The 11,560-nt window shown below is 29.3% G+C and overlaps 1 protein-coding gene across 2 annotated transcripts; it reads left to right on the forward strand.

The window, feature by feature from the left end:
• Positions 1-248: 248 nt before the first annotated feature.
• Positions 249-11,332, forward strand: LOC123302388 (peroxiredoxin 1-like). Of its 2 annotated transcripts, none has more exons than XM_044885306.1 (3): positions 249-344; positions 8,771-8,913; positions 10,784-11,332. In XM_044885306.1, exons 1-3 carry the CDS (start codon positions 264-266, stop codon positions 11,238-11,240), a joined length of 681 nt encoding a protein of 226 aa, XP_044741241.1. In that variant the 5' UTR covers positions 249-263; the 3' UTR covers positions 11,241-11,332. The 2 variants fall into 2 exon arrangements, with proteins under 2 accessions (XP_044741241.1, XP_044741242.1); XM_044885307.1 differs by lacking the exon at positions 249-344 and adding an exon at positions 8,509-8,642.
• The last annotated feature ends 228 nt before the right edge of the window (positions 11,333-11,560 follow it).

An 11,560-nucleotide genomic window follows, 5' to 3' on the forward strand; every position in this document is an offset into this window, starting at 1 on the left:
TTAGCCTAATTTATTAACCATTTATTAATTTAATAAATCATTTTTGAAAAATTTTTGTTGAAAGATAGGGTGTCTATCAATTGATTTCTTTTTGGAATTACTAGACCTACAACATTGAATAATAATGGAATTTTGATAGTAAGAAAGACTTTAGCAACAGAAAAAAGAATTATATGCGTTAGCTCGCATAGATACATCATATTTAACGAAAATGTATCTTTTGTCTTTACATTCAATGAAAAAAGCAGCTGAGTCTAGTAGGTATGGTTTACATTTTATTTACTCGTGGCGCTGACATCTTAATGTTAAAATCCCATAACTATAATATTTTATTCACACTAAAAAATTGTACAAAATTTTATGTGTACGTCATAACCATCGAAAACAAACAATTGACTTAAGTTAATTGTTGAAATACCATGTATAGACAGTGTTGATTACACATTTGTTTTTTTACGTCATGTAAGTAAAGAAAGATAAACAAACAAACACATACATAATATATGTATTGTATAAATTTAAACGGCATAGAATTTCGGGAGACAAAGTTCGCGTTATAGCAGACTCAACGCTCTTACAGACTGATTCAGTTGCAGCTTATAGATCGAATTTTGAATCATTGCAATATTTTATCAAATTTTGCTTGCCTCTTCCTCAACAAAATAAAAAGTTTTGATACGATATTTTCACTAAAGATGAGTTTCCAAATGCCTACCAAATGCGACGAATAAACGCTCCTTTTCAACTTTGCGTCGTCTCAAAACATATCTTAGATCTACAATGTCTGATTTAGCGGTTTAGCCTCGCTCAATATACACCACGATGTAGAGATTGATGCGCACAGAATGTCACATTTTGACATCATAAAATGTTATCTTACTCGAAAAAAGAGTTACTTGTTTAATTGACTTTATAAACTAGCACGGTGAACAAAAGTTTGAACCCCTCTCTTGGGTAATTCCTACGCACTGACCTGGTTGCCAACAATAAACAGTACTTGAATATTGCTAGAATAAATAGTAGCATAAATAAAGTACTTAGGGCGCTTGAATCAAACCGACTATAATGCCAATTGTGTTATTCTGTAATAGTTCATTTTTATGTTTTGCACATTTCGTTCAATGCACACATAAATTCATTAATTTTAAAACTGTGCGCTAATAAAAATAATAAAAAAATTCCCTATTTTTAGTTAATTTTCCAATTTAACGCGTACAACATTCACTTACCTCTAAAGAGGAGGTGTATATTTATAGAAAAATTAAGATAAACATGCAGTGACCCTTATTAGAAAGGTAGCGATGAATCTATCTGTCATTTTGCACCAATTTACCCATAGTGCAAACCAAACATGGTCGTACCCATTGGGGGGATCTATCTACCCATCTCACAGTGCAATAAAGTCAAATTCCTTTTCCATATTTATCTCAATTTTGTTAGACTTATCAATATTCTACTCTTGTTTTGGCTTGAGAGATTTAGTCTTGGTCCAAAACGGCAGATAAGATGTTATGTACAGATTCCCGTATTATTCCCCGAATATATCTATTATGTATAGACTCCCGGATTATTATATCTCTACTCAATTATGTATTATTATTTTAAAAAGCTTTATTAACTTATTCTTTAATTATTTATTAATAAATAATTGTAAAAAAATTATGATTTTGGCTTGTATTTAGATTTTTAACAAGAAATTATCTTTTTTTGTCTATATAAGTGGTAAAAGCGGGGTTACATTTACAACTCGGAAAATTTTATAAAGAGTTTTTAACGGATTTTTACGATTAAATATCTGTCATCTATTACCAAAAATATTATTTTATCCATTAGTCTGTGATGGGTGAAACAGTTTTATGTGTTCGATAAATCTGTATCATCCACCTTACCAATTTTTAACAAAATCTCGCATTCTGTTTTAAATATTTTTATAGTCTATATGAATATTACCTGGTAGCGTGTTGTATATGTAACCGTGATATTGTAATTTCCGACAGATTGTAATCTATTTAGTATAATTGTAAAGAATCCCGCACACAATACATTGATTTTGGTTTCGGTTAAAAACCCTTCTCTTCCGAGCTACGGCCCTTCTTCAAAGGGCATACCTACATGAGATATTGATTTTTGGTTTCGGTTAAAATTTTTTGAAAAATTGATTAAGGTGGTTTTGATCATTCTGATCGAAAGATTTTATGAACTCAACCCTCAAAAACCCTTCCCTTTCGAGCTAGTTTTCAAAAAATTTTAACCGAAACCAAAAAACAAAATCTCATGTATTCATAACCTTTGAAGGGGCGTAGCTCCGAAGGGAAGGGTTTTCTAGGGTTGAGTCTAATTTGATCAGCATGACCAAAACTAACTTAATCCATAGTTTTCAGCATGATCAAAACTATCTTAATCAATCCGTTGTGTGCGGGGTCCTTTGACTTCTAAAAAAGGTCCAAAAACCATCCCAATCCGTGCTAACTCGACCCAGACCAACTTCGTTAAAAAGTGTTGGATTAGTGCTAGTTGGAGTGGTTTTTTGAAACCAGTATACAATCTGACGGAAGTTACAATATTACGTTGACATATATGTACATAACTTCAGTCTTCAGAGACCCCCTGTATACAATACTTGTTATAAAGATAAACCATGATGTCAAAATCAAAGTTTTTAAATCTTTTTACTGAAAATGTTGATTTATTTTGTGTTCAATTACTGTTTTATTATATTGCATAACTTTACGAATTTGTAATTAAAATAAAAACAATTGAATAAATACAAGGTTTATGATTTTTTAACCTTTAAACTAATCATCATCATTTTAACGCTACAGCTCACATCTTCTGACCTATCCAAAATTCTAAAATTTTTGTCCACTACTCTTTATCCTGACTTATTCATAAAATATTATAAATAGATAACGCGAGTAATCATTTTCGAAACTAGAATGTTCAAAAAATGCAGTGCTGTAATAGATCCTTTAAAATGGATCTAGATAAAGATACAGATACATTTAAAAACAATGTATCTAGATATTTAGATACATTTAAAGATACTTTTTAAATTTTGAAAATTAAAAACTGTATTTAGCAAGGTCCTAAACTAATAAATTGCACAAATTGAATTTGTAAATTACATATACATGAATTTAAAGTTATTTTTAATAAATTATAGCACTTTAAAAAAATTTTAATTATCATTTGATATGAAATAATACATGCGCGTCGCCAAAACGGGCAGATAGGGGCGGCTACCCCTCTCTAGAGATTCATAAAAATGGTTCAAAGAACGCACGAATTTTTAAACCAAATATTTTCTCCCAAAAGTTGACCTCTTTAACCCTCTTAGTATTATGGAATGGGTTTGGTATGAAATTAGAATCAATGAAGCTACATACAAATTTTCAATTCATCATCTTTTATAGTTTTTCAAAAAAAGGAATCTAAATTTTTGCCCTTATTTGGTCCCTCTGGGAAAAATAAGTTATTTACGAAAAAATGTTTCAAACAAAAATTTAATTTTTTATAAGAAACATTTTTTACACTGACACTTTTGTTCTATCTCTTATGGTGTACAAGATGGGTCTTACGGATCCAAGACCAAATGAACTTTTGAACTTAAACTTATAAACAAATTTCAGATTGATATCTCTTTTCGTGTTTAAGTTATTGTGTTGATGGACAGACAAACGGAAATAGACAAATAAGTTTAATTTTATGAATACATATATCAAAATTAATATACTTATAAATAGCAGAAAACTAAATTTTTAATTAAACGATTTCCATTAGTACAAATCCGGATCCAGTGCCTGTGAAAAATTAAAATTTAACTCTATAATTCATACTTTTCCTATTCTCCGTAAATCAACTTCCCCTCCTATTTCCCATCGATTGGCGACGCCCTTGAAAGAGTAGACCATGCTAATGATGTATTTAATTTTCAACAAATTCGTTGTGGGCAGAACATAGACAACGCCAAGAAGTCAATTTCGAAACTTCACACTACAATTTATAAAATTATATATGCAATGTATTTACATAAATGGTTAGACTTTTGCCGTTCAGTTTTATATTACTTCATAATATGTTTTATATGTCAAAACAAGTGAAAACAAACAATTGACTGAATTAATTGTTAAAATACCATGCATAGTCAGTGTTGATTTCTTTATCACATAACACATACATACATGTGACACATAAATAACTGATATTCAAGTATGGTACATACTATAAAATTTCCGCCTAATTGACGCCCTCACGGGTAAACAGTGATGTTTACGAAAAAATAATTCAAGCAAAAGTTGTTTATTTTTTGATAAGGAACATTTTTTACACTTAAACTTTTGTTCTATCTCTAACGGTTTACAAGATGGATCCTACGGACCCAAGATCCAATTGACTTATGATGCTCATTTACGAACTCGACCTCACTTTTTACGTCCTAAGTACGCTATAAAAATTTCAGCTCAATATCTTTTTTCGTTTTTGAGTTATCGTGTCCACAGACGGACGGACGGACGAACGGAAATGGACTAATTAGGTGATTCTATGAACACCTATAGCAAAATTTTGTGCGTGGCATCAATATTTTTAAGCGTTACAAACTTGGGACTAAACTTAGTATACCTTGCATATTACATATATGCATGGTATAAAAATTAAACATACAGCAATAACATCTGTAAGTAAAGTCCAACTTTATCTTATTAGATCAAATTCGTATTAATAATTAAAGTTTAATGAAAATTAAAATTGCAAAAAACATGAATATTATTTTGAATAAAAGGATTACAAAATAATCTAAGATAAAATCGAAATCTAGTATTTAAAGTTGTTAGTTTTACTTATACGACACTAGAGTCCCTCAAATAAAGAAGTAACCATGGAGGTCTTTATAGCCTTTATGGAAGTAACAGTATTGTATATTTAAAAGTAGAGATGGGCAAAATTTATTCGAATGTAATGACGAATGACAGATAAGAATAATCAAATTATTATTGAATGACGAATAAAATTATCGAATGATTATTCTTATTCAATAAATTATTTATGGAATAATTTATTCGTTGAATGAATTGCCACGAATAATTATTTATTGAAATAACTTTCTTAACAATCTTGAATGTATTAGGAGAGTACTAAAAAATAAGGTATACTCGACCGCCATTTTAGTGCAAACATATGGAGAGCAGTCATAGCAATCACATCTATTTTGGTGCTGATATAAAATCAGTAAAATAAACAGTATATGTAGGTAATCCTAACAAAACCAGTACAATAACTAGAATCTTTTTTAAAAAGAAAATATTAATAATAATAAATTCACTAAAAAATCGTGAATAAAAAAATTTTAAAGGAATTTAGATACTTATAAACGTAATAAACAGTTCGAATTAAATTTAGTTTAATTAATTTGATTTTTCGGTAGTGAACATTTTTTTATCAACTTATATCAACTAGATATTATTACGTACATTTATATTTTGTTATACGTTATACATTACCTCAAACGAGCTAGATCATTTTTTCCATATACAAACAATTTCAAGTTAAAAATCGAGCCTTCTCGAAACAAAAAATGAATGCTAAATGGTTTAAACTGCACCTCAGTGAGGTTTTGAATGTTAAAAAGATTGAAAAATATAATGAAAATGATTTTATATTAGCACCAAAATACATGTAATTGAAATGGCAGCTCTCTATGTTTGCACTAAAATGGCGGTCGAGTGTACCCCTTATAGTACCTTAGTATTAGCACATACGAAAAACGAATTGTTTTAAATAATATTAGTTTTGTTTATTTGAATGACCAAAAAATTTTTAATATTTGTCGTAGATTAAACAGAATAAATCATTAGTTATTTAAAAAGTGCTCGAATGATTTATTTGCGATTAAAAATATCGTGAATAATTATTCCATAATGCCCATCTCTGTTTAAAAGTTATAGGAGCCAAGCAAATCAAAAAAACTATAAAAACTATTAAAAACTATTTTTATAAAAAGGCTTCATTGTTAAAAATGACATTCTTTAGCGACAATTTTCATTTTTTGGAATTTTTCCGACTTTTTAAGGAAATCGGTGCATCTAACAAAAATGAAGATTATAACAAAATTCGTCGTTTAAAACTAGTCGCGATCTTATATCTTTTGCCGTTCAATTATTATAAATAAATTAAGAGTCAAAAATTAACCAATTTCTTTCTAATTTTTTTCTGCTCAGCAAAAGGTCGTATTGATATTTTATTCCGGTCAACATGTTGTGCTTTCTTCATAGGACTCAGTTTTTGCAATTTTCTGTATTATTTTTTGCACTATAATAACCCCCGCCCCCCCCCCCCCCCGCAGGAGCGTCAATATTTATACAAACTAACAACTTCACAAAGATTATCCTCAAATTACAAATAAACAAATGGAATATCTCGAAAACCTCCTAACCTCCGGTACTTGAGTTAGTAACTTGTCGAATTTTTTTCAAAAGTTTTTAATTTTTGTTGTAGAATAAATTTTTGCTTTAAAACTAGATTAGGTTCACCACTTCAAAGTTTCGGAAAATCGGTAGATATTTTATATTCGTTTTTTTCCTTAATTAAAATAAATATCCTTTAAAATAGGAAGCATTGTCGTTGAATAAATTATATATCTACTAAAAAAAATCTCTTTTACTCGGGAGGATGTATGTTGATGTGTCGAGATCTTTCGTTCAAATCTGGAGATGGAGCAACCCCTATTTAATTTTTAACTTGATCTAATTTTATTTCAACCTAAAAAATTGTCAATTCCGTAATAAAACATGATGGGATGATATTCTTAAACATTTTTTGAAAAGTTTTTATCTATTTTATCAAGACAGGTGAATGTGAATCAGGACGAAGAACAAAATGAATGTAATTTTCATATTATTGTACATTATTTTTTCTCCGCCTTCCATGATTTCCAAAAAGTGTTGAAACCCATTTTTATGATGAAAAATTATATAAAAAATTGCAACCGTAGATTTACTTCAATTTTCGATTATATTTGTTAAGAAAAAATCAATTACAGTCGATCTATCCGATTTGCCTTTAAAGAACAAATCTAAAACAAGTACATAAGTATAGAAATCTTATTAAAATAACATTGCTTTCGAAAAACTGAATTAGATATAATTAGTAACGGAAATGAAAGTATTATTATTTGAAAAAATAGAAATAATTATACTTTTCTTACAAAACTCATAGAGTTTAATATCAAGCATTTCAAGTAATTACCTTTGCAGCAAAGTCAAAGGGCTTCGTTTATTTAGTTTAGAGGTTGGTACTATTTGGATACTTCATAAATTCATCATTTTTGTATTAAAACCCGGTAAAATGACCTTGAATTTTATAAAGCTATGGTTACACGTCTTAATTTTTTTCTGACAAATGTCTTGAATGTGAATTAACAATTTTAACTAATTAAAACGCCCTTTGACAACTTACAGTTCGTTTAAAAATGTGAAAGAAGTTGGGCTAAATGGTTTTATCTTAATATATTAAATCTCTGGATAGCAAAATAACTATTAAAAGGACCTCCTCCTGACGAAAAGTTCAGCGAACACGACATTTACTGACTGTTAGGTGGCACGAAGTTCGCCGGGTCAGTTTGTTTTCATTACAAAGAACCATAGCTACTAACCATTTAGATTTTTTTAACACTTCAATAGTTTCCTTAGATTTTAACATGTCTAGAGTTCCCACCTCAAGTTCCGGGAGAAATCAATCTAATATATTTCCGAATCGTAGTACTGTACGATATTTTTTCATAGTTAAAATTTAATTAAATATTCTTTAAAATAATAGCTACTCAGAACTGTTGAATTTATGTGAATAAGAAACAAAAAATATAGTTATTTATTGAACTCTGTAGGATTTATGTTGATAACGGGAGTCGGGAGAAACTACACAATTTCTGGACTCTCTCGATCTAGAGAGATGTCAACACTTAACATATTGAAATTTTGCTACAGTTCATTTTTGAGATATTACTGCCAATCTCGACTTCTATTCTAGTATTAGCTAATGTTATTTTCAATTATTAAACATTTAAATAAAGCTATCTATATTATTTTCAAAAATAATTTTTTCAAAATTTTAAAATTAACATACAAAAGTTCCCCATTTCTCCCTTTTCACAATTGTGTTCTTTCAAAATGACAAGCAATAGTAATTTTAAGGATTTCAAGGTTGAAACATTTAATTTTCAGGGTTAGGTATAACATGAAAATTGATGGAAAATCCATTATAACAGGGAAAATTTCTTAAGTACACAGTGAGATTTAGTGGGAAAAGTTGGTGGATGTATTTTGCTCTACTTATTAATATTGACTGACAAAATATAGTCTGACTGACGAAGACAAATATCATGTTTTCGAAATTTACTCTTTCGAAAACTAATGAGAACACAAAAATTAATTTTTTTGTAGTTTGTTTATCTTATGGGGCAAAATCTCCAAGAAAATCCAGTACAATCGATAGGAAAATATGTGTCGTGTAAACGTAGCTGATTTTAAATTGAGTAACATATCAGAAGAGAAGGGGGACAGCGATCAACACACTCGAGATAGAAATAATATTGCATTTAGTTGTTTCCTATCAGTTGAATTGTGAGCACGTTTTTTCTTCACACAAAAGTACGTATAAATTTTTCCTAAATTTCCCAAATAAATTTTATAACAAATCATTACTACACCAAAATGACAAACATGATTTTATTCGAATTTCATGAAAACTGCAATAATATTTGTTTAATTGTTTACAGAATACGAAAATGCCGGTACCACCAATTGGAAAACGAGCTCCAGAATTTGCAGGAACTGCTGTAGTCAATGGACAATTTAAGGACATTAAATTAGACGACTATAAAGGAAAATATTTAGTATTATTTTTCTATCCATTAGATTTGTAAGTACATTTTGAGTTTTGTTTGTTTGTTGAGAAAATGATGGGTGAATGTGTGTAGATTCCGTATGTCAGCCATTACAGATTTTTTTTTTAATTTTACGAATTACGTTGCATCATAATTTTTCATTCTTTTCCAATTAGTAATACACGTATGATTTTTCCCAGCATTCATATCCGTGTTAAATGATTTATCCTTCAAATCTTGTGAAGTGAAATCATGCGTTAAATTTTTTTTATAGATTAATCTTGATTTTTGTAAACATTACAAGAAATTTCTTTTGTTTCCCACAATTAATAACGGTTTTTTTCTTTCAAAATAAGATACATTCTCTTCTCCCCTCCTTGTTGGAAGTCAAAAGGTCTTTTTTTTGATACATAAAAGATTCTTTGTTTTTCTAGAAAGTACATTAAATTTTATGTTGTCACGCGGTTACAAAAATCATATCTTTGTTGTGTACAATTTTAACCCATGAGGTACCAATAATTTTCTAAATATTTCAAATTGTTTTAAAATGAAAAATTTTTATTACAAAAGAAATAAAACGAGTTTTCTGTAAATGATCTGAACTTTGATCGCTTTGAAAAATATTTTTTCCATGTTTCATAAAAAGTCATTATGTAATCTTAATTATCGTAATATATGTATAATTATAAGAATTACAGTCAAACTGTGTTATAAAATATTTATTTTGTAATTATAAAATAATTTAAGCGGTAATTTTTAATGGTAAATATGGGAATTTGGATTCGAGTTTCAACGATTTGAATGTTTGATTAGGCCAAGTTTAAGCTTGTTTACATGTTTTTTTGTGATAGCGATAATATCTCATGTTTAAACGATTTTTGGTTTGATTTTAACGCTTTCGATTAACGAAGTGTCTTATTGCCACTGGCCGTGAATATCCTCTACTATAAAAACAGGGACATAAATGCATTCAAAACTGATTAATAAACTTTAAATTTTTACAAACGAAAAATTAAAAAATTAATTATTATATGCATAATTATTTGCAATAATTAACTTTTATTAATATATGATTGATAAAAAATAACATCCTTTGAATACACGAATGGCTTGTATATCCGTATATCCGTGGATACAGTTAGATTTACAGATTGGAAATTTTCTCACGTGTGGTCTTATCCTGTGATCCGGGGGTTTGCCATACCTTTATAGAGATCGAGTTAGCTCGAGTCTGCGTGGTTTGGATCCTTGCGTTTACACTGTGGTGGCGTCCAAACTTGGTTAATTAAAGATATGGATATTAAATTTGAAGCGCTTAATTAGCGCAAGTTCATAAAATCATGATGTTATATTTGTGACAACAGTCATGTTACTGCACATAATACTTAGACGTAGTGTGTATGCATATTACTCAATACAAACACACACAACTATTCAAGTTGTTTGTTTGTTTAACTTTTCAAAAAATCGATTAAAAATGGATTTTAATTTCTAAATTATCCTAATTCTTTGTTTTTTTTTTTTTTTTTTTAAATATTAGTTTTTGAGAGCATTATATAACAGTCTTACATCTTCTCGAAATTTTTCACAGTTATTTATTAGGTTTTAAAGAAATCGTACCAAAAAGTCAACCTCTCAGAGGCCCCGCGAAAACCCCTTTTTCGGGAATAGAGATTTGATCAGTTTTTTACAAATTACAAAAAAACTGAATCAATTAAAAATTCTAGCTGATTTAATTGTGCACATTTTTGTTTTTCCTTTCTAGCTTCAAAATTTACCGAGATAGCTAATTTTACGCATTTTTTGCTTATTCAATCAAATGATAAAAAAACTCTTGACCGCCTCTTTGACAGGTCAAATCTTTGTCTTTATCTGCTTATAATTGTAATATATTTATCTTTTCAGTACATTCGTATGCCCAACCGAAATAATCGCATTTTCCGATCGTGCTGATGAATTCCGTAAAATTGGCTGTGAAGTAATTGCTGCCTCAACTGACAGTCACTTCTCACATTTGGCATGGATCAATACGTCACGTAAAGAAGGCGGTATTGGTAACATGAACATTCCCGTTTTAGCTGATAAATCAATGGCAACCGCACGCGCCTACGGTGTGCTCAACGAAGAAACTGGTATCCCATTCCGCGGTTTATATATCATCGATGGTAAAGGTATTTTACGTCAAGTGACCATCAACGATTTACCAGTTGGACGATCAGTCGATGAAACCTTACGACTTGTACAAGCGTTCCAATTCACCGATGAACATGGTGAAGTATGTCCAGCAGGTTGGAAACCAGGTGACAAAACAATGAAACCAGACCCAGTTGGAAGCAAATCATATTTCAAACAAGCTAACTAAGGTTACCATTTATTATTGTTCCGTACTCTGTGGAAGATTTATTTTTTATTTAATACCACCCCTGTCATCCATTTACTCAAAAAAAAATCTTACTCCTTTAAATAATTATAAAAAAATTTTTTAGTACTATTTTCAATTTCTGTTAAAAAAAATGAATTAGTTTTTGTAAGTGATATAATTTTCAAAATAAAACAAAAGTATCTTTTTAAAAAAGTTTTAATTTTTTTTCTTAATAATCCAAAATATTTTTAGGATAAAATGAAAGCCAAGCCTAAAACTAGGGTTGCCAATTATACTTTTAAATGACGTATCCTATTTTA

The sequence above is a fragment of the Chrysoperla carnea genome, chromosome X (assembly GCF_905475395.1).
Source record: "Chrysoperla carnea chromosome X, inChrCarn1.1, whole genome shotgun sequence".
Taxonomy (NCBI): Eukaryota; Metazoa; Arthropoda; class Insecta; order Neuroptera; family Chrysopidae; genus Chrysoperla; species Chrysoperla carnea.

Bases quoted from the DNA above. Each gene is read 5' to 3' on its own strand.
- LOC123302388 (XM_044885306.1), top strand. From the start codon at position 264: ATGGTTTACATTTTATTTACTCGTGGCGCTGACATCTTAATGTTAAAA. The intron at 345-8,770 runs AATTGTACAAAA...AATTGTTTACAG, and splicing joins ATATTTTATTCACACTAAAA to AATACGAAAATGCCGGTACC. The intron at 8,914-10,783 runs GTAAGTACATTT...TTATCTTTTCAG, and splicing joins TTTTTCTATCCATTAGATTT to TACATTCGTATGCCCAACCG.